We start from the raw sequence: 24,488 nt of genomic DNA on the forward strand, positions 1-24,488 counted from the left end.
TTCTGATACAAATGCCATTCTGCACAATCACCCGACGGTACTAGTAGGCTGTAGGCTACAGCCTAACTGTGAGGGGAGGATGAAGGTCAAATTATCTTTGGTTGTGATGTGATGTGCTCAAACATTGTTACACATCCGGTCCAGATTCTATACAGAGTCCAGCCCGCATTTTCCAAGATAGACGCAAGAAAGCGCTGGTGGATAATAGTTGTTACAGTTTTCTATAATGCCATGCTTGGTGAAAGGATAGCTTACTTCTGCCCCATATGGGTGAGAGAAGATGAAAAGTTTCCAATATAGGCTATCCTTCGTAGATATACAACATCCACATTTGAAACAAAAATCTGGTATCTCGTCAAGATTCAGTTTATTGTTAGACGCATCTCCCTCCAACTGGCTCACCTCCCCCTAGAATGTATATTTTCGTTGTTTGCCTGTCATAAATGATGGCCATGCCCACACAAGTTGTGGTGTCTTCAACTTTAAATAATGAAAGTAAACCTAGTTTATCCTTTGAGTCAAGAGTTAAAATCGTTTAAGTCAGGAGGAGCATCTCGCGGATCCGGGGCTGTGTTTGGGGCAGGAGATGGGGGCAGCGCTACCCCTATGAATAATGTAGATCGTTTTCATCATGAGCTGAACATAACAAGCATAGCTAGCTCGCGCCTCTATGGGCAACAATTCGGATCCACGAGAGAAGGAATATGGAAATAAATCTATATCGTCTTCAAATCCGAAAGTGACTTCGAGCATGGAGACAGGTTTGCTAGCGAATCATAAACTGAAAAATGTTGGTGGCGGAGATCCCCCTCCTTCGTCTCACCACCACACACCTCCACAGCAACAGTCGCAACCATTCAATCAATTCCAACAGCATCACCAACGTCAAATTCAAAACAACAACATTAGCAACCAGCAATCAGCGCAAGGAGACTTCGGGAATCGTCAACATGGAGGAAAAGAGAATATTTTGGGGGACCAAACCGAACGCCATCAGCAATTACTGAATAAAAGTGAAGAGGAGGACCGATCCTGTAAAACGGGTGATCGGATGGGCAGCAGGTACGACCACAGCAACTTGGGACCAACGAATAACAACATCAACCAGTCCCAAAGTGGGAACACTACGGTTTCTGAGTTTAATAATTATTATGGGAATGGAAGAGGAGGGCCTTGCTTTGATCAACATGGCGGACAACAAAGCCCTGGGACGGGGATAATGCATTCGGCACAAAACAGCATGGATCAAGTACAAAACTCTCACGAAGGGTATCATAATAACCCCTACAACCACTATCCGAATTACAGACCTGGCTATGGTGGCACTGGATATGGTATGATGAGCCCCTCACGGCAGGGGAACAACATGATGGGCCCAGGTGGTAATACGACTTCAGCTAGTCATGGAAAAGCTGCCATGGCTACAGCCTCGGCTTCTGGTGGTGGAAATGTCGGGGGTTTTCAGCGATTTCCTGGACAAAATCAACAGCACCCGTCGGGAGCTACCCCTACTTTGAACCAGTTACTGACATCTCCAAGTCCTATGATGCGAGGATATGGCAGTGGCTATCAAGATTACAATAATCCCTCTGCACAACAACAACAATCAAGCATGGGCTTGAGCAAAGAAATGAGCTCTCAATATGCCCAAACTTCTCATGGTTGGGGAGGACAACAAAGAAATCATCCAGCAATGAGCCCTGGGAACAACGGTCACGGTGGCAACAGAGCTCAGGTGGGTTCGTTAAGTTGTTTATGTCTGTTTACGTTGAGTTCTCTAAAACAAGTTACTGCTTGTGAGCATGGCTATCCGCCTTGTTACATTGGCAGCTAGCTAACTCGTCAACTTGTTTCCAGCGGCCCAGTACCATCACAGCTAGCTAGGACCATTTAGCGATTTGGCAGGAGCCAATGTTAGCTAACGTTAGCCAACGTCTAAAGGAGCTGTTGAATAACTTGCCATGACAAACTCGGTAACATGTCCATAGCAAGCGGATAGAAATGTAGACTTTGTGATGTGAAATTGTTATATACGGACTCAGAACAACTCCTGTTTAGTCGTTGCAATCAGCTGTGTAACCTGAAACAAAGTTACCTTTTTAAGTTCTGTCCCAAGGTGACTTAACGTTAGCTGGCTAAGCTAACCGTAGCTTCTAATGCATTTAGCAAACGATTGGCAATTATTTGTAGCAGGTTAACGTTAGCTTCCCCCAGCTAGCCATGAACATATATATTTAAACTTTCGCTTCTTAAGTATTCTGTCAAATGCATTTCTGTATCATTATATGTGATACTACATCATTTACGACGTTTAAAAAGTGACTTCTCTGGAGAACAAACTGACGTGTTTCCTACCATGGAACATTCTAGTAGTAGACTGCAGTTGGAGGGGTAACGTTAACATTCTAGCTACCATTTTGGCTAGCTTGTAACCCTAAGCTGTGCAATAGCTTAATAGTGTTTATAACGTCACAAATGTAACATATTAAGCTATAGCCATAGCTACATGTACCCAATTTCGTTGCAGCAAACATAATAGAACGTTTGCTCGATTAAAATCGCCCACTGAATTTTGGAAAGACTTTAAAAACTATTCGCGGAAACAAAGTTAATTTAGCTACCTAATGTTAGCTAGGGTTAGCTATCGCTAGCCTCTTACAAGTAAATTAGCCAATTGTAGCTAAAAGCGAGGCTAACTAGCCTGTAAGCTAAACCATTTGATTGATAGGATGGGGAATGATTAGGGCACACGTTGAGCCTGTTTTTGTAGGGTGTTATGTGTTTTGTTACAACTGTAATGTGAACGGTGTAACAGAGTCTAATCTTTCAAGTTGGTGGCATTTCAAGTCAAATTATTTTTTTAATGTCCGCATTTTGTGAGGCTGGGCCTTTTCCAGCCACGAAGTGATTATCTATTGATGTAATATTTCTTGGTAAAGTTAATAGTATCATGTTTGCCGGTTTAGTTGAACTTGTGAACAGTTTATGCTGAAGAAAAGAGTCAATGGCAGATTTTTTAAAAAAGCAGATTTTAAAGTAGTTCGACAGCTTGGCTTTGACTTCAAACTGATTGCCTCCCACTCTTTCAGTGGGCATCAACTTTGATTCCCAAATTGGAGTCACTGGTCATGTGTTTTTTTCCCTTTCATGTTAATGTTTTTTTTCTTTCATTAGAATAAATGGTGTAAATTAATGAAGATTTTATTTTATTTATTTAATTTTTTTTACAGTTTTATAGGTCCTATACCATTCAGACCTTCTGTTACAGCTTCCTTTAATAATGATAAACCGGTGTCTCTACCAAGTGCGTGCACTGTGTTTAGTAATCTGTCTCTGGCTTTTATGCTAGGGCCACCTTAAGGGACCACACTTTTTTTTGGTCTCACCTCTGGATGAGTTTCGCTGACCTTCACACACATGCAGATTAGCCATGTGCTGCCAGTTATTGTCTGTCTCAGCGGGAAATGGGGAGCAGTTTAGCTTCAGTGCCCTAGGTATTCCCACAGCCCTGTTAGTGGAAGCTTTGCTAGAGGTAATGCCCATATCGTATAGCTTTTTTTTTTTTTTTTAAGTATGGTTGGGTTGGGTATCCTCTGCTGTCTGGGTTATGCTTAGGTTACATTTAAAAATTGATATATGAAGTCAACTTCTTGTAGGAGATTTGGTTGTTGGTCAATTTGAGATGGGTATCCGATTGCAATGTTATAACCAAGTCATGTAGGGTGAATGAATAGGCTGTACTGTCAGGTCTTAATATTCTTTGTCAATTTTTCAGAACAGTTGTATCATTAAATTAGGGAACCTTTATATTGTTAATTTTATTCTATAGACTAAGCTTATACAATACTTTGTGCTTAAAGCCTTTACAGAAGTCTATTTTATCTTATTTATTTACAGAATTGTGGTAGCTTATGTCATGTATGATTCTCAGTAGACTTCAAGTGGTCATCAACCTTAAAAAAGACTCTTACTGCAACCGTGTCAGAAAGGAAGGGGAAAAATCTTTTAGGCTTATTCATTTCCGTCTGTATGGGGTGGGAGGGGGGGATCCACCTCCTGACTCTCTTGGCCTTAACCCCAGTGCTCATTCTGCCATGCTGCTGTGTCAGGGCAGTTGTGAACTGCTAAATCTGGAAGCCAATGATCTTCATCACTTTACTGTAATTGAATCTCAGAATAGGCCCCTTAAAGTGGGAGTCTCTCTTTCTTTCCTCTATCATGTCTTTCATTCAGATATTAGTGACCATACTGTGCATGCAAAACATCAGATTTAATTTTTATAATTGTGTTTTGGGGAAACCAGGAGCTAATTTTTTACTTTTCGTGAAACTGATTTCCTGTATGATTTTCCCGAGACTGCTTGGTTGGTTAAGCACTGTCTTCATAGTCATGTTTGAGGTTTGGAGAACAGGACGATCAGGATATTTTCTTCATTGTGCTGTTGTCTGCATGTCCTTTCTCTCTGTCTCTCTCTCTCTTGCACCACCTCCATCATCACCTCCCACAGCTACATTTCTGAGAAATGGAGACTGTTTTCTCTCTCTCTCTCTCTCTCTCTCTTTCTCTCGCTCTGTGTCTGTCTCTGTGTCTGTCTCTCCTCCCGCTGCCCTGATTCATTCCCCTTATTGCCGATCGGGCCCAGGTCTGCTTGTCTGATTGCCCAGGTTGCACAGCTTACCTCCTGGGCACAGCTCATCTCAGTTCCCTTGTCCTTCACCCGGAGAGAGCCATTCGCTTGACAGATGCCCCGCCTCCGGCTCAAAGCACATGAGCACAAAAAAAGAGGAAGTGAAAATGATTATGCTGGCGGCACGGCGACGCACAAAGGAACACGTGGGATTTCAGTTGAACTGTCAGATGCAACCCTGGACTTCCCGCCCTGAATGTCACTGCAAAACACACACATGCACTCTGCCACGAAGGCCATGAAGTCCACTCTGCTTGTTGTGCATGTGGAAGCAACACTGGCCAATGAAGTCGAGTTATTTTTCCAAATCAGGCCATTGCTGCTTTGCAGATTTTTTAGATTTGTTTTATTGGGAGGACTGAAGCTATTTAGCAGTCGTAAAAATTGAAATAAAAACAACTCCAAATAGAAGCTTTATTGCAGTGCCTTGGCTTCAGCTCTGTAATGTTTAGGCCCATTAATGTTTTTATTGAAGCATCTCACCCTTTTGATTATCTCTAGAGGTGTTGTCTAGCACAGTTCCAGAACCATGAATTCTGAATTGAGTTTTCATGTCAGACTTATTTTGTTGCATACTACAGAGTAGGTCATTGTTACAGCACATGAAAGGATGGCAAAAGCTTGTTCTACTACACATTCTTTTCTTTGCTATAATAATTAAATAGCCTAGACAATTGTTCAGGCTCACAGAAAAATGAGAGTGTGACTGGTTGACGAAAAGTAAATAGTTGTGTAACCCCTGTCTCTTTCCAAATTTTACTTCAGTGAGTGAGTGAGTGAATGTGAGACATGAACGTGAGGGAGGTAACAAAAAAAAGTGCTGGGCGCCAGGGTCTGACTGCTGACACTAAAAGTGCTCGTTTAAAGTGGCCTCCCAGGCTTTCTCAATTGCTCACATTTTCTGTAAGTGCTGCCTCAATTGGCCTGACGTTGGCAGTGACATGAGCAGATTAGTCTGGATTGCTCTCATGTTTTTTTTTTTTTTTCCTTTTTGGCAAAGCCTGGCTGCTCACGAGCCTAACCTGATTCCCATATCGCTCAATGGCACTTTGCCCTGCTTCCCTCTTTCAACAGGGCTTGATGGCTGGGTCTCAAACCGCCTACTTGCACACTTCAAATACCTAGCTTAGTGTTAGTGCTATATTGCAGATATTGGGACCATACTTTCCATCGAAAAAGTGGACACAACACAGGGAAGCCCGGTGCACACAAGCAGTGTATGACGGAAGTTTGAGGTTTGGGACACAGGCGTTGTCTGCCACTCGGTAGCAAAAATGAAAGGTTACCCTGAGATGGCGTAAGATGGATAACCACCTGTCTCTACGTGTTGTAATGTCGTTATGTCTCCTGTGGTTTAGCCTGTTGTGGTCCATCAACCCTCTTCCTCTTCACTAATTCCCAGCGATTCTCCCTCGCAGGTGACGCCCATGGACGCCATGGCGATGAAGCGCTCACAGCTGTACAGCATGGGGAACAGTCCCTACGCCCAGCAGCAGCCCGGTGGGGCCTACCCAGGCCAGCCATACGGATCGCCCGGACCGCACCGCTATCCAATGGGAATGCAGGGGCGGGGCCAAGTGCCCATGGGAGGCATGCAATACCCTCCACAGCAGCAGGTATGTATGGACTATGGAGGCAGGACCAAGAAGGCCTGAGCCTACAGTAGTTGGTATTTGTAGGGATGACATTTGTTGTACCTCAGATTCACAGACAACAACAACAGCAAATCCAGATTCCTTTGTGCGCAACAGCAATGAACTATTCATTGTAGTGACACAGCAATGAGCTGCTGTAGTGCAACCCCACACACACACACACACACACACACTGTAGGGTGTAGCACAAAGTTGTCTTTTGTTGGGTTATTTTAATGTCAGGCCATATTTCCTTGATGTTACGTCGTTACGATGCAGAGTTTAATTAAAGTTTCCCCCTGTGGCACTGAAAACCATGTCTGTGAATCAGCTGAAGTCTCCCATAGACCTAACAGAAATAGCACTAAATCGTTGGGGTGTTCTTAATTTAGCGGCAGTGGTATTTCAGGTCGTTGCAGCAGCAGCAGTACCACAGAGTGACAGAGAGAGAGAGAGAGAGAGAGAGAGACAGAGAGAGACAGAGAGCAAGAGAAATCGGGGGGGCCTTTTAGCACATGAGTTGAATTTCTAGCGCATCGCTAAACAGGAAGAGAAACCACTCTCTAAGCCTAGGGCACATGATACTTTTTTTGTCCTGTGTGTGCAATATGCATTTCGGTAATGTACGTGTATGTCCTGACGTTAATGTCTGTATGTGGGTAACTTGGCGTATACTCTGTGTTTGTGTGTGTGTGTGTGTGTGTTTGTGGCAGACATTGCCACGCTGGGTGGAAGGCTCGGTGTGCATGTTTGAGTGGGCTGGTGAGGTTGGGCTGGGCAGTGCTGCGCTATTCTGGGCGCAGGCTGCACTGAGACTATATTTAGCTCAAGCCCGCTGGATGGGGCGTAAAGCCACCCCAGAGACAGCCTGCCACTCACACACACACTCGCGCGCGCACACACACACACACATGCTCACACACTCTCTCACACACACACACACACATACACACACACAGGGCCAATCTGCTGACGTAGGAGCCACACTCATAAACTGGAAACACGCTTGGACCACACACAGAAATGCACTCCGAAGTACACACGCACACACACACACACACTGCGCTGAACTTAACTTGACACAAATGTGAATGTTGATCATGTTCCTTTTTACGTTCTCTCTAAATGTTTTGGAATTTGTTTAAACTGTCCTGAATTTCCTTCTGGCCCTTCACACTTTTGATGCCTTTACCATCGCCACTGAAATGGCTTGGCAGAAAATCAGTCTGAAGTAAAAGGTCGTTAGGGACAGACTCGGACACAGAAATCATGTGGACCTACCTGGAATGTGTCAGATATTTTCCAGGAATTGGAACTTGTGTGAGACTTTGGTGTGACACACATACTTTTGTCGTAAGGGTTTCCAGTTGTGTGTGTGTGTGTGTGTAGAAAGGAGAAATGTAGAAACCCGGGTAAGCAGGTACTGTACTGCTGTTCAGCACTGTGATGTTTTGATTTATCTTCAATAGGCTAATTTTGAAATGAAAGTGCTATAAAGCCATGCTGACTAGTGTTGTGCTCTCCCTCTTCTGCCAATACCCTGGGGTATAGCTAGAGCCTTTTAAAGCCACAAAATGACAAAAAATACACATGCCCATACTCATTCAGCATTCAAAAGGCGTATCTGCTTGCTGTTGACCAGGGATTGTTGGATGACAAGGGATCACAGAGTGATCATTACATAATTATTATGACATTTATTGAGTAAAATGTTTCCATCTGTATACACACACAGGCACACAGGCCTAGTTTCCTTGGCTTGTTTGACTTAAGAGCTGTGGTGTAAGACGTGTGTCCCCTGCCGTGAGAGTGTAAGGAGTGCCGTCTGCCTGGGCTCTGTGGCGTCCACTCGAGGTGAGCAGTGTTCTCCAGTGGACCCGCCACTGACCCTGTGGGCCCGTTTGCGTTGATTAGTTTCCTGCCTTTGACGCGCCCAAACACGGGCAGAACCAGCGGAAAGCAGGAACAGTGCAGGGATATAATGTCTCTTGTTTACATGCCAAATGCCAAATTGAAATTTCACTTGGTAGAACGGGCCCGTGGCCAAGGGTTCATTTGGTTTCATAGTCCTCCGTAAATTAAATCCCGCAGTGTTTTCGTTGTGGGTCTAGCACTTCATGAAAAACGTTTAAAAAAAAAAAAGGGAAAAAAATCATTTGTTTTGTGAGAGGAAAGGGTGGCTGTCCTTGCATGGCTGTGTCTGCACTCACAATCCAGTCTGACTGGCAAACATGTGTGAGTGTTTTTATTAGTTGTTTTGACTTGGCAGAACTGTGTGTGTGTGTGTGTGTGTGTGTGTGTGTGTGTGTGTGTGTGTGTGTGTGTGTGTGTGTGTGTGTGTGTGTGTGTGTGTGTGTGTGTGTGTGTGTGTGTGTGTGTGTGTGTGTGTGTGTGTGTGTGTGTGTGTGTGCGCGTGTGTGCGTAGTGGCAGGTGCAGGGTGAGTGAGGTGCGTATAATCAGGTGGGCAGGTGGTGGTCCCACCGTGACGGGCGGTGTGACGACCCTTGCAGCATTGGCCCTCGTCCTGTCACAACACCCTCATCCAGCTCCACTCATCCAGGTGAACTTCTCATCTGCAGCCCCCCAAAGACACACACACACACACACTCACTCAACGCAAACACATTCACACACACACACTCTCACACACACACACACACACACACATGCACTCTCAATGCAAAGTAGTCGAAAAATACTTCTAGGTTTTCATTTCCTCTTAGTCCCCCTGTTTGTCACTCTGACTGGTTTCTATCTCAACCTTGTTTCCTTCTTTCTCTTTTCACACTCTCTCTCTCACACACTCACTCACAAACACACACACGCGCACACGCACATGCACATGCACATGCACGCACACACCCACGCACACACACACACACACACACACACACACACACACACACACACACACACACACACACACACACACACACACACACACACAGACACAGACACAAACACACACACCCTTTTGAATGTTGATTGTGCTCTTAGGGTTCTCATTTGTACACTCTGAAAAAGGATCTGCATTTTAATAATGTCCCATCATAGGGTGTCCAGCAAAGTGACTTATAATGGTAAAATGGTATTCATAAGCAGATAAAAATCTTGTCAATGAAATAATAATAATAAAAAAGAGTAGAGGCTACAGTGGGTCTTATGCTCCTCTGTGTGTGTGTGTGTGTGCGTGCGCGCGCATGTGCATGTGTGTGCGCACCAACTGTGTTAAGTGAATGATCCCTGATGCCCGTTCCAGCAGTGTTCTATTTCTCCTTGCCATTTGGATTGGAGTGGCCAGTACATCAGAGCTGGAGCGGTAAAGGTCAGGGTGCCCTGACACCCAGGCAGTTTGTCATGGGCTCGCAAGATGAGGACGTGCATCTTGGGCCTTGAGCTGAGCTCTGTTTGGTGTGTGTGTGTGTGTGAGAGAGAGAGAGAGAGAGAGAGAGAGGGGGGATGTGCAGCCTGTGTATGTGTGTGTCTGTGTGTGCAGCCTGTGTGTGTGAGGGTGTGCAGCCAGTGTGTGTGTGTGTGCAGCCTGTGTGTGTGTGTTTGCTTGGCACAGGGGGCACAGCCTTGAACAGCACTTGGATTGTGTGCCGGTCCATCTGTGGTGGCCGGGAGTGCTGATTTCAGAGAGGTGCTGACACATGGCCCAGTTGTGTGAACCAGTGGTGTGTGTGTGTGTGTGTGTGTGTGTGTGTGTGTTTGGGGAGTTGGGGGTGCGGGGGTTGCTGCTGCATTGTCATCAGCTGCGATGGAGCCACTCTTGTTCTGCTATCTGGCTCCAGCAACTAACGCAATTAAGGACAGATGATCCATTGAGGTTGTGCCAGCGGCAATCCCCCCACTGCTTGTACTCACACACACACACACACACACACACTTGGTTTGTTCTGTAATGTATTGCGTCTTTGCTGGCGATTTGCCAACCTCATGGAGACACGGTCTTTGCAGATGTTGGTTTCACACCAGTTGAGGGACGTGTGTGGTGGACTGGGCCCCCTGGGAGAAGAGGACTGGCCTACTTGTTGATTGACGCTTCTTTGTAGACAGATGGCAGCCGTTTCAAGAAACTGCTGTCTGCCTGCGCAAGAGTGTTGGTACTGGATTGAACAAGGACTAAATGTTTGTGTGTGTGTGTGTGTGTGTGTGTGTCCTGAGCAGATATCGGCGCAGTATGGGCAGCAGAGCATGGCTGGATACGGCCAGCAGGGCCAGCCTCCATATTTCAGCCCATCTCAACAACAGTTACAGCAACAACAGCAGCAGCAACAGCAACAACAGCAGCAGCAGCAGCAGCAACAACAACAACAACAACAACAACAACAGCAACAACAACAACAACAACCGCAGCCACCTACGTCTGCCCCCACACAACCCCCGTACATGCAGTCCAGACCGACACCTCAGCAACAGGTGAGATGCACGCGCCACACACACACACACACACACACACACACACACACACACACACACACACATACACACACACACACAGACAGAGACTTTGACCAGAACGTGTTAGACCACCAGTCATCCTTTATGCGCCCCAGTGTCCACAGGAAGCAAGCTATATATTTTCTTTACTGACTCTGGAGGAGAACTGAAGGCGTTTGGCCCTTTTAATAGTTCACCAATTGTGTAGAAATAAATATCAATGATAACCATGAAGTTCCTTGTAGTTCTTGTTAATAAGATGGAGCAGGTTACTGTTGATTCAGATTGTCTGCTGATTAACTGCTTCGTAGTCAGTCATTAAGCTGCCCCAAACTGTGGTTATGAGGATGAGGGGGAGGACTTGTAAAATAAATGGATGGGTTACCGTGTGTGTGTGTGTGTGTGTGTGTGTGTGTGTGTGTGTGTGTGTGTGTGTGTGTGTGTGTGTGTGTGTGTGTGTGTGTGTGTGTGTGTGTGTGTGTGTGTGTGTGTGTGTGTGTGTGTGTGTGTGTGTGTGTGTGTGTGTGTGTGTGTGTGTGTGTGTGTGTGTGTGTGTGTGTGTGTGTGTGTGTGTGTGTGCGCACAAATGGAGACACGTGGATATGAGTGAGAATGTGAGCTTCTGTGTGAGTAAGAATACATGTAGAGAGATAAGTGTGTGTGTGTGTGTGTGCGCAATGGTGGGCACATGTGGATATGAGGAAAAATATGAGCTTGTGTGTGTGTGCGCGCACATTTATTTGGCGACCACACTGCAGCAGTGAAGGCTGCAGTAATAAGAGGCTGACCTTGAGTGAAACTCCCAGGGGCTCCAGTGCAATATCAGAGCGCCACTCACAGCGAAGGCCCCGCACTCATACTGTTACGGCTCGCTTTATGCCCATAACCTTCCAGCTATTATTTTCATTCTCTCTCACTCACTCACTCATGCTTTCACAGAGACACACACTCTCTCTCTCTCTCTCTCACACACACACACACACACACAGACACGCGACACACTTACACAGCCAGCTGTACGTACACGTACACAAAATGCTTTCATTTCCGAGGTCCTTTTCACATAGTGTTTGACCAAAGAGAATGGGTAGAGGGTGGGTTGGGTGGTGGTGGTGGTGGTGGTGGAGTGACAGTTGAAAGAAAATTCTGGAGCATCTTGTCTCCCGCTAGCTCAGTTTTTGGCCTAAGATGCCAGACTGCGCAATACACCGGGTGGGACAGGCATAAAACCAGATCGTCCACCGCTAGGGAGCATTGTGGCTTTTGTCTCGTGTTCACCTGCCAACTCATTCCCGCCATTTTTAATTGCCAGCCTTAATTATTGATTAAGCCGTCTGTTAATTATTAATTAGCTGTGTTAATTATGAAGGCTTAAATTGTGTTGAAGCAGGGGGGGCTCAACATCTTGGCTTGGCCTCCTTCAGATGGAAGGGATAAGTCTCTCATGTGGTCAGGCTTCGCGCTCCAGCCGTGACGTACTATCTTTGGAAAGGCAAGACTCCCCGGCGTCCGGCAGCCAAGGTCCAGACGGCACGTTCGTGCGTGCGATGATCTTAACACTCCCCTCGGACAAGGCACGGTGCCGTTTATCAGCCCTCTTGAGTTATAGAGCACATGATATTCCGTGAAGGGGAGACAACACACACACAACACTCTTTCTCGCTCTCTTTCTCTCTCTTTATCTTTCTCTTTCTTTCTCTCTTTCTCTCTCTCTCTCTCTCTATCTATCTCACATGTTTTTTGTGGAGTCTGTTATGACCAGGCAAAGACTAAACAGACCCATAGAAAAGCCTTGACTCATCGTATGGCCCGTGGCGTGGTGGAGTCATGGTACCTTTTAACAGATGCCCTGTGGCTGAATCACTGTGAACAGACTGGACAGTAGAGTGATGATCAACACTCTCTCTCTCTCTCTCTCTCTCTTTCTCTCTCTCTCTCTTTCTCTCTCACACACACACGCACACACACACACACACACACACTCACACTCACTCAGAGCTGCGTGTGTGGGTTTGGTGTCCATTACTGATACATGGCAGATATAGTTTTCAGTGGGGGTGTGTTGGTCAGGCTTGGGTGGAGCGGCTTTAGGGGAGTTCCTTTGCTGAAATAAGTGGATAGAATTACAGTTTGTTTTTTTTTGTCTGTGACTTGTGTGCTTCGGGGAAATCATCGTGGTAAATAGTGCTTGAGTACTATTCAGGAACATTGAGGGGAAAGACAGAAGAAGGGGAAAAAAAAAAACACCAGGCAGAATTGCACCAGTCGACAAAAAGTCACGTCCAGTGAACCGCTGCTGTCGTTTAGCATGCAAAAATATACTCAGAGAGGGGGGGGTGTCTGTGTGTGTCTGTGTGTGTGTGTGTGTGTGTGGGGTGGGGGGGGGATTGCTAGGGAGCACACACATCTGTGGTGGTGCGAGGGGGGTGGACTCTCACACATGTTGCATAGTTTTGTTGTGATGCCGGCGTGCTGCAGCCCACCCCTCGTCTCGTCAGGCTCTTCACCTTTATCATGCCAGACCAGCTGTTCCTCTGCCAATAGGAAACATGTCCTGGTGGTGAGGTCATCCAAATGGGGCTGCACATGCCAGGTGTGTGTGTGTGTGTGTTGTGTTTGTTTGTAGAAGTGAGTGACTGTGTCCTGGCTGTGACCTAGTGATCACAGCCCTCTGCTTGTGTAAACACTCACCGTCCTGAGTAAATATCTGTCTGTAGTATGAGGGTTGACTTCATTTTTGTTGTTGTTGTTGTTGTTGTTGTCACCCCCCCTCCCCAATGCACACCATCTCCCTCTTCCTCTTAAGCACACTGTCGCAGTCTAATGGTTTCATTTCCGCTGCTCTTAAATTGTGAGAGCCTTGGGTCATTCACGGGTGCCTTTCATGTGCACAAGTGAAATTACACAGGGCATGGGGCCTGGGTCGTATTTTTTATTTTTTTTAAGTAGAATTAAAGGGGGGTTTGTCTTCCTTTTCAGGAAACCTCTCTTCCCTGTGGTGTTTGCTTATGAAAACAGAGTCCTGCTGGCTTTAGGAAGTTCTTAAGACACCCCTCCTGTATTTCACACACACATACACGACCCAAGTGTTATCCAGTATACAATGTATCCTGACTCCCTTACATGCATTACAATCCGTTATTGCATATTGATGGCACTGGCTGCGAGCAGAATATCTTTAGCTGTTAATCTTCTAGAAGAATCTGGAATGTGCTCCAAGAGTCCAAATGTCTCCCTCTGAATTGGTTTCTGGACTCCTTCTTTTAGTCCTTGGCATTTTCGGCGTTCGTGCCTGCAGACGGTGTAATTATGGGCTGTTGTTGCCATGGTCCATGCGGCACGTTCTTGCGGGCGAGCTGGTGATGGATCGCTCATTGCACACGTGAGTCACGGCCCGTTTGGCGAGGCGCGCGGGTGGGATGGGACGCGTGATTGGCCGCCCGAGTGCCCGCTTCAAATGTCAGCGCAGAAACCTGTGGCGGAGAGGGCGAGCATGGCAAACAGAAAAATAACTCTGTGCAAATTGCTCATTTTCTCCTTCTGTCCCCCCCTCCTTTGCCCCTGCCTTTCCTCTTCATCATTCTTCTGGACTCTGCATCATTCACTCCTCTCTTTCTTTCTCTCTTTCTCTCTCCCTCCCTCTCCCTCTCTCTTTCTCTTCCTCTCACTCTCTCTTTCTCTCTCCCTCCCTCTCCCTCTCTCTTTCTCTTCCTCTCCCTCTCTCTCTCTCTCTCGTCCTCCTCCCTCCCTGCAGGACACTCCACAGGAGGGCTACAGCAGCAGGGGCCAGTCGACGACGATGACTCCAGGGAAGCCCAACCACGATGAGATGGGCCCCAACCAGCAGGACCGACCCTCCAGCCTCCCCGTGAGTCTCCTACTCTCAGCAGGAACAGGCCGGTCGCAGGGGGTCATAGCAGATCTTGAGGTTACTTTACACACGCACACACACAAGCTTTTTTTGGTTGTTGTACAGTACATAGGTGTTTTGACACCTTGGTTGTGGCACACGTGAATCGACAAATATAGACTCGATAGTCTCTCTCACACACACACACACACACACACACACACACACACACAGAACTAACATGCACAGGTTTTCATGCTCTTTAGCAGCATTATGAAAACTCTGAAATGTTTGGTGCTAGCCGGCAAACTGTACACATTGTGCTTCCTGTTTTGCTCCTGGATAAAGAATACCGCGGCGTTGTAAAGTGTTTGTCTTGAGTGTGCTGGATCCGCAAGCCCAATAGCTGAGCCAGTTTCCAGACCTAAAATGGCGGCATCAACTCTTGGTCCTATGACAGCCCTTTAACAGAGGCCTCAGTCTGCAGCCTCCGTCACACTCGGCCCTCTCCCAGCTCCAAGGAGGTGACTGCACACTGTGACTGGAGAGAGAGATGGGAGGACGGAGAGACTCCGAGAGTGGAGGAGAGAAAGAGAAATGGAAGGAGAAAGAAGGAAAGCGATAGATAGATAGATAGATAGAGAGGAGAGAGAGAGAGAGAGAGGAGAAGTAGACTGAAGCTCGATGCATTCCTCTCCTGCTGCAGCGCCTCCTCTGCTCTGCCTCTGCACCCCTGAGCTGTCGGCACACCATTGGTGGAGAGAGCCGTCAATCAGGGGTGGGCTCACGGCTTCCACGGCCTATCCCGTCGCCCACCTCTCTCTCCCAAGCTGTTTTTCTTTCTCCACACACACACATATCCTCTCACAGAGCAGATCTGCTGGATTGTTTACTATTCATTTACTTTCTAATGACCAGACTCAAACAAATATCCTCTCTTGCGGACTAGCCTGCCCAGTGAGGAAGGGAGTGCCATTTGTCACAGTCTTACACTAGTAGGTGCGGCAAAGATGGATGCCCTTCAGAGCTGGGCCAGATATCAGTGCCTCACGCTGACTGAGATGAGTGCCTTGTTTTTTATTAGACGGAGAATTCACTCTGCGTATTGCAATATTCTAAAATCCTAAATAACTGTTACGTCAGCGCACTGTGTTTTTTCCCCTTACTACACGTAATGCAAAATGGAGAAAGGCTTCCCTCCCACTGATTGCACATAGCAGTGTTGGATGAGAGGGGAATTTCTGTGATACGATGAGCATAAAGGCAGATGGCACATTGTTTTGTGCTGCTGTGTCTTTCCTAGTCAGTCAGTCTGTCTGAATGTCTTTTTCACAGTGTTGCCAGACAGGCAATGGTTGAACTGAGGTAACACTTGAGTTTCTTTAAAAGCTTTCGGCTGTGTCTTATGTCATACTGAATGTTCTATTTTTAAATCGCTCTCACACTTTGTGTGTGTGTGTGTGTGTGTGTGTATGTGTGTGTGTCAGTGTGTCAGTGTAGCACAATGCCCCACTGAACCCTAGCCAAGGACAAGGAAGAGGGAGATCAGGCTTATTTTAACATGCAATCATTCACTGCTCTCTCAGTCTCCTACCAGTTATCACCAGCTGGCTGATTCTCTGGCCGCCTTAAGCTCTGTGAAGCTGTGCTTGGCCTGATACAGTAATTATGTTATCGGCTTATCGTACGATAAATGAAAATACTGGTAATAACTTTTGCAGACCTTTTATATCGCCCGACAGTTGTTTACATTTGCGTCACTGCTCTTAATCATATTTGTTGTAGATGTGTGTGTAAAGACATGTCCTAAAATATAACAGTGACCAACCATCTAATAAAGGCCTGTCTATTAGTCGGTCGTGGATATTGATGTCTCCAAAGCATACTCCTTTTACTGTTGCAAATGTATCTCTCAACAGCATGAGCTGTATCACCCAGTTACAGTGTTTCAGAGTGCCCTTGTAGTTGGGTTATTGTGCGGTTACAATAACATTAGCCTATAATAGTAGTATCATTTTATCACAATATTTTCTGAGACAACATATCGTTCAACAGAAAAGAGTTCTGGTAACAGGCCCATGTTGTGCTGTCTGCTTGCTCATAGCTCCTTGACAAATGCGTCTGAGAATATGTGCATTTTCCATGGCCTCAGACCAAAACTGGATTTGATTTGTTTTTTCGATTGGATATGGATATTTTTGGACATTCGATATGCCGCAATTTTGGATTAAAAATACTGTGTTTTTTTTTTGTTTTTTTTCATTGAAGAGATCCTTCCCAGGAACCAGAACCAGAAATGTTCATATCTGCCGATAACAAAGCTTTTGCATAAATAAGCTGGTAATTAAAGGTGCAGTCAGTGATCGTATGTGATTTCAAGCCCATGACATTTTTGTCACATTCAGCAATCATCTCCTCATGATTCGCTAGATGCCCATTCCACAAGTACACTGAAAAAGAAAAAAAAATGTTTCTGTCGGCAGCCCAGGGTCCAAAAACTGGAAAAAAAAAAAAAAAAAAAAACCAATGTGGGGGCAGCCTGTCCCCCAAACAAAAATGACGCTCTGTGTACATTTGCCTTGGAATACTGAAGGGAGGGGTGAGCTACCTCTGGTGTGTGTCCATCATCACTGGCTGCTAGGTGGGTAGTCACTGTTTGTCAGGTACATTTGAAATACTTAAAAATGAATGGTTTCGTAGGTATTGGTGATGGATTACATATAGATGCATTTATCAGTGCGTCTTGAATGTCTGAATCCTCAATGGTTTCTTTGCTTCACAACAGTGAGGGTCCGTTGTTTTAGACTCGACTATGTCTTCTCCTGGGTCCGTGTGAGAGTGAGAGGAGGTTGGTGTTGGTGGTGGTGGTGTTGGTGCTGGTGGAGGTGGTGGTGGTGGTGGTGGAGGTAGAGGTAGAGACACGACTGGCTTGGATTCCCATCATGTGTGTCACCGCTCCCTCCGGATGCAGCGCGAATGGCTGAGCCTCTGCCTTTGAAAACGGTGGGGACTTGGTTGCCTTGGCAACGGCATTAAGTAACAGCGCACATGCAGACACACACACACACACACACACACACACACACACACACACACACACACACACTGTGTGTTGCTTAGTGCCCTGTGAGTGGTGTTTGATTGATGCAGCATCACATTTTTCATCTAATGGAATTTGTAATTACTGCCTTGGTTTTTTAGTCTTGATGGAAACGACAAGGTTATTGAAACACTCGCGCCAGAGAACTTTGCAAAGACAACAGCCTGAGCAAGACGGAATCAAATGACGAATAGGAGCAATTATTTGAAAGAATGGGAGCAGCTTCTCCATGAAACACAAATCATCCCAACCTGTTTACAATTTCCCCATGTTAAGACTAATGTGATTGATGTGCAGGATGTCGTCTTGTGTGGGTCTAAGAAGGAAGATCAGTAAGAGCACCGAAACGTCTTCTCAAAGCAGACCCAGACCTGACAGTTGGCTTGGGGATGGATGTCATGTGTTGCCTTTTTTTAAATCTGTCTGTCTTCTGTGGTAACGGCAGCGTATTCTCAGCGCCGAAAAACCCTCTTTGTCTCTCTGCCTTTAAATGTAGCCCAGCTTATGCCTCCCCCGAGCCTCCAGGTGTCACGCTTCTTAATTGAAGAATCGCTGTGAAATCTGACATGATGTTAAACGAGTGGTACTGCCTTTCATCTTTCATCATCCCCCCTTTTTTTTGAAGGGAGAGAAAGAAAACGCTCGTCCTGAGCGCAGCCAAGTTGGGCTCCCCCGCACCCCGGCTTTGTAAGCGTAAGAACCACAAGTCGTAGTGAAGAGATAAATAAGCAGCACTTGAAGCAGGATGCCCATTTTTCTTCCAGAAGAAATTTGGATGCATCCTAAGTGATGATCTAGCCAGCATGAAGGTACCCCGATGCCGCTACCTAGGTGACATGACATCATAGAGAGGCCCTCCACACCTGAACGTCTCTGACCTGTTAGAGCTTGGTCGAAAAAAATAATCTTTTGTAGATATTAACACATGCTTTTAAAAAGGTACTGATATTGTGAAAGCACAGAGAGTGTTATTGCTTCTCATGTCTGAAGGCTGCTTTATAGGTCGTAGCAAAGATCCTTTAGAATGCTACCTGAACCATCTCCAGTAGTACAGGCTTAACACATTGGCATGCTGGTTGAAGTACACATGCCAATGGATTGACTTTGGTTGTTTACTTGTTCATTATGATGACGACAAAAAAGTAACGCCGAAAATGCTTAAACAAATGCCTGGTATTTAGACTCACTGGTGTGAAAAATCCCCCCCAGTCTGTTTTGAGAGGGCGGTGTCTGCCCAGACCATTTGGGGCACGTTCGAGCAGCAGTGCAAGTGCCACGGTTAGGTGGTGCAACCATTTGGTTGGTTGAGTCACAGCGGGGCCCTAATCTGCCAGTCCCCAGTGCCTGATGGGAAGGCGTGCTATTGGAGCGCCTGTGACGCAGGTCTCTCAGACGCTTGCAGGGGTGTGTGTGTGTGGGGTAGGGGTGGCAAGAATACCATCGCCCATGTGAGTGTGTGTGTATGTGTGTGTGTCTGCATGTGTGTGTGTGTGTGTATGAGAGAGAGGAGAGTGAGTCTGTTGTACAGGGATTACTTGTAGACACTGGTACAAGGCAGGGAAATCTTCCTGTTAGCCTTTTGCTTTATGACGGTTGCAGTGATCCACACACGTGTATTTGGGTTGTGTGTGGAGGTGGTGGATTTATCTGAAGGGCGCTGATCCCGAACAAAGCCTCTCTGTGATGTTTCTCCGATTTTTCATATCTGTCTAACTTGCGCACGATCATGTCTCACAATTCACATGTAGAAATCTGACGAGCGTTTACGAGCGCACACCGTGTGGGAGAAGGCACGATACGTTGCGTCACCGATGGCTACAGCTCGGAGCGTAATGAACTCGTGAATTTTAAACGAGCGCTGACGTCCACTCCCAGCGTAGCCAGGCGGGCTGTGATGACCTCTGCCTTGACTTATATGAGCAGGTCCATAAACCGCTGATGCACTGCCTCACCCTGGGACAGAACCGCTCTTGATAGTCTACTGGAGCAGAGCATCACTTCTCCACACACACACATTTCTTGAATTTCCCCTTGGGGATCAATAAAGTATCTATCTATCTATCTATCTATCTATCACACACACACACACACACACACACACACACACACCTGTAACTTGAGAGAGTTATTAGAGCAGTGTTTACGTCCCACGTACTTTGTACGGACACACACACACACACACACACACACTGCGACTGCGACTGGAGAGCCTAGTGCACGGCCAACAGGTGTTGGGAACCCCCCCTCAAGGCATCAGTTTAGTGTCTTGTGCTGTGTGATTGATGTTGTTAAATCTCAGTGGCGGACCGTGCATTTAGTGGCTAGGCCTTCAATTCTGCATATTTATTGTCATATACCACATTAAAAGGGGGGCGTTACGGGGGGATCCCCCCGTAGATTTTTTTTACCATTTCATCGCTTAAATGTGCACTTTCCTTGCATTTCGCGGTGTAAAAAAGTCACGATTTGTTTCTTACCCGAGTCTTTGTAGCGCTCTAAAAACGCCATCGTCATACAAACAAGTAGGCTGCTTGTTCCGATACAATAGGTCTCCGAGCAGAAATCTTCATCACTTCATCAATTAGGCCTACAAACACCTTTATTAGGCGAACAAATGCAAAGAGGGCTAGGTTACTTACCTCCAAACATTCAGCTTACTGGACAGCAGCGGCGATTTCAATGTTTAAACACCAAACGCACTCGGCAGTGCAAACACGTCTCAATTAGGCTTGTCTCGCAATGCACGCTTTTGTTTGACCCGTTGACACGTTAAAGTATTTTCATTTTTCGATGATGGGGAGAGCAATAGAGATGCATTTAAGACGATAATGTTATTTAACCTTAGACTTTTATGATTCAGTGTACCATAGGCTAAAGTTGAAATAAAATGCAATAACAATGAAAGTTCTATAATTGTTCATGATGTTCATGTACTTTCATTAGGTCTGCTACATTATCAGTCAGCAACTACTTAAGGTGAAATGACACAGCAGAAAATAAATGTGATATTAAAATCAAGGAACATTTATTTATTTAACTAAGTGCAGTAAGTTGATCTTCATGGGTGTTGACTTCTTTCTTCCACATCTTCCGCTTCACTGGGTGGTCTGTGTTGTTAAGATACCCTGAAACATACATAAACAGAATAATATACTTTAGCTGAACATGTTCTTTACAATACCTAACATGAAATAAGATGTTAAACATAAACAGAATAATACTGTATATACTTTAGTTGAAAATGTTCTTTACAATACCTAACATGAAATGAGTCAATGTTATAATTTTTACAGTGTTTGCACAAACACTTTTACTTTTATACCAACATGTTTACTGTTGAAACATCTATCTTTATCACAGCTACTGTGTTCTCAACTACAGTTGTGTTAGAGTACTTACATTTCACTGGCACAACTGGACTGATATCCAGAAATGCTGCCAGGAGCTGATATGTAGATGAGGGGAGAACAGCCAGAATAGAATTAACAGGAATTAACTGGAAAATACAGGAAAAACAGGTATTAAATAACACATCATGATACAACAGATTGAATAGAATATTAAAACTAATAACCAAAAGGTACTTATCTTATTGAACGATGTTTCAGGAAATAGGCCAGGGTTGGTGGTATTTCATTGGCGCTCTCTGAAAAGTAATAAAAACAAAAGTACAAATATACTTACCTGCAATCTACTTACCTGAAAATATGGTATCTTCTAGTGGCTCAGCTATACCCATGTCCCACAATGCAGACTCTAGATATGCCAAAAATCAAGAAGACAAAATGCAGTATGTATGCCAACTTTCTGAACATGGCAACATGGCATTTAATTTATTTAAAGGTGAAATCCAGCCGCCGTTCCTTCTTTGTGAATGATGAAATCACACGTTCATGCAGAACATCTCTAGCCTTTAAATTCAGAAGCAGCTCTGTCTCAATGGCCATTAGCGCAAGAGAGGATAGCCGTGTCTGTCCTGTTGAGTTCCTGGAATACGTTTTAATTCTTTTCAGAGCTGAAAAGGATCTTTCCACTGAAGCAGTGGACACAGGAATGGTAACAGCCAAGCAAGCAAGGGCATACAGCTGGTGCATGCTCCTTTCTAATCCATTCTGCTGGAGGTACAGACAAACATCAAATGGGCTCTTACCTTCAAAGTCCGCCATGCCATACATAACGCTGAGCTCAGATCTTAATCGGGTCATATCGAACAATGGTCCATGGCTCGCCCTCAAGCTGTCAAAAACTGCGTCTGGAAATGTTGCTCGATAAGCTGCAAACTTTGAGGCATCAAGAAGAGAGAGGAATGAAAGCCTCTGATGATCCTTGAAACGAGAACTTATCTGCATCACGATGCTGTCAAGAATCTGGACATGGAGTTGTTTATATCGGCCGCGAACATTCTCGTCTGGGTGACCTCTGCGCGTTCTCGGTGCCCCTACCTCACGCATAGTGGATGCATATATGCTGTCGAACCTCTCCTTCTCAAGTTCAACAAAGCCACAAAACTCATTCACCCGGTTAAGACAGAACTGCATGTCCAGTGTTTTGGTCTGCAGTATGTCAAACAGAACGTCGGCATGGGTGAACACACCAGAGAAAGTGGAAAGCATGAAACAGAAGTCAAAGCTGCACAGAAGACTAACATATCCATCTGCACTCCGCACAGCATCTTGATCATATTCATCATGGTTTTCAAGAATGGTCTCGAAAACTTCCAGAAGAGCTTCTCTTTTCTCCAGTACTGTCCCGACCAATCGGGAGTTGTACTGCCATCTCGTTGGTGCCACTCGAGGAAGTCGCCGTTCGCAAATCTCATCAAGTAACTCTGTGCGTTTTGGAGATCTAGAGAAAAACGACGCCAAGCCAGAAAGATGAGAGAAGAACACGTTACATTCTCGGATCTTTGACACCCCCTGAGTCAAAACAAGGTTAAGCGTGTGAGCATAGCAATGGATGAACAAAGCCATTGGAGCTTGCTCTCTCACTTTAGCCTGAACGCCGTTAATGCCAGATGCCATTACAGCAGCACCATCGTAGCACTGCGCTACAACCTTATGCATGCAGTCATACTCCTCTAAGAAGTTAAGAACTAGAGCAGCGATGTCACCTGCCCTCTTGCCCCGAGTCACATCGACATACTTCATGAAGCGTTCTTTCACACCGGTATCTGTCACGTAACGGAGGACCAGAGACATCTGCGCAGCATTGCTTGCATCTGTGGTTTCATCCACCATCACAGCTATATATGGAGCCCGACTGATCTCCGACCGAATGTCATCCAACATCACTAAAGCAACATCCTGAATCAAATCATTCTGAATCTTACCTGACGTCCCCGTGAAAACTCTGTTGGTAGTGAGATGGTGTTGCAAAACAGGATCGCGTTCCGCTAAAAAAGCCAGGAGCTCAACGTAGTTACCACGGTTGGTAGAGGTGGTGCTCTCGTCATGACCCCTGAAAGACAACTCCTGTTTCCCGAGGAAAACAACACAGTCAATAAGATCTTTCAGGATCTTCCGATTCTTCTTCACCTGAACATTATGCAGCTCAGTAGCACGTCGCCGCTGCTCATCAAGCTGCAAATCAATCCTGCTATTTCCGAATGTAGCTGTCGAAACTGTAGCCTGAATATGGCTAGTTGTATTCTGGTGTCTAAGCGCTGCCTTTGTAAGACAACTCAAATTAGAAAAGCCTAAACAATTCCAAACACCACGGTCACTGGAGAAAAGCAAGCAGTCGAAGCAGTACAGTCGATTATTGTACGTTGATCCAGTAAGCCACGGGTAACGTTGGTAGTTACTTACCTGGAAATGTCTCACACAGTTTTTACTTACCTGGCTAAGTGCTAACTGAGGCATCGGTCGACCTTTTCTCACAATATCCATCTTCTCAGTGAAATCTCTCCTCGAAAATGGTGTTGAGAGTAAGTCAGAAACTAAATCACACGTTTCTCTTGTAGATAGCGCCATCGACCTGTCAAATTGGAAAATTCACCTAGCGGGTGCGAGTTGAGAGATGACAATGAATGACACACACACACAGTACCTGTGGATGTCTGACAGAAGATACTCGCTCGAGCTCTAAGTCGAACGTCAAAACAAATAGTTCTAGCGGCAAAATTCGTGATGACTGACAAACTGTTCCGGGTATTCTTTTCGAACATTGCAGGCCCACCAGCAGTCAGACCTGCCTACCTCGTCGTAATACATTGTTTTGATTGGCTGATCTGTCAGATGTAGCCATCAATCAACCCGAATCAAAACATATGATTTCTAAGGGTTGCTTAGGTACCGAAAACGCAGTGATTCCTTGTGAAGGCCTGATGCGGGTGTTAACAAGGGAAGACATACGATTGGATACAAGTGGATATCACACCCCCTCGTTATTTGTTCACGCAATCTGTCAATCAAATCGCATAGCGGACAGCGGTAGTAATGGTTAGGCTAGTCGAGTCGAGAACGATCGGGGAAGGAGAAACAGAAGCAAATAATAAATGGCGATGTAGAATATTATTAAAGAGTTATTATTTTTTATTCATTTGAAAATAGTTAGGCCTTCAGAGAAGGCCTTGAAGGCCCTGACGGTCCGCCACTGTTAAATCTAGATGAGGCCACATGGGGAGGCATGTCTGCCACGGAACACCTGGATTCAAAAGGAGAGTGTCAGACAAGGGATGATGCTCTATGAAAACAGCACAACATTCAGCTCCTCCTCCTCATCCTCCTTCTCCTCCTCATCTTCATCCTTCTCCTCCTCTTCTCCCCTCCTGA

The 24,488-nt window shown here is 45.7% G+C and overlaps 1 protein-coding gene across 2 annotated transcripts in view; it reads left to right on the forward strand.

Annotated features, from left to right (window-relative positions):
- The first annotated feature begins 564 nt into the window (after nt 1-564).
- arid1b (AT-rich interactive domain 1B) overlaps nt 565-24,488 on the forward strand; it is a 70,485-nt gene continuing 46,561 nt past the window's right edge. The window contains exons 1-4 of one of the 2 annotated variants that reach the window (XM_062551288.1): nt 565-1,735; nt 6,106-6,303; nt 10,493-10,744; nt 14,520-14,693. In XM_062551288.1, the coding sequence (XP_062407272.1) occupies nt 671-1,735; nt 6,106-6,303; nt 10,493-10,744; nt 14,520-14,693 (1,689 nt within the window). In that variant the 5' untranslated portion in view covers nt 565-670. The remainder of the gene's footprint in view (nt 1,736-6,105; nt 6,304-10,492; nt 10,745-14,519; nt 14,694-24,488) is intronic. The other variant, XM_062551289.1, reaches the window with a different exon arrangement.

The sequence above is a fragment of the Sardina pilchardus genome, chromosome 12 (assembly GCF_963854185.1).
Source record: "Sardina pilchardus chromosome 12, fSarPil1.1, whole genome shotgun sequence".
Lineage (NCBI taxonomy): Eukaryota > Metazoa > Chordata > Actinopteri > Clupeiformes > Clupeidae > Sardina > Sardina pilchardus.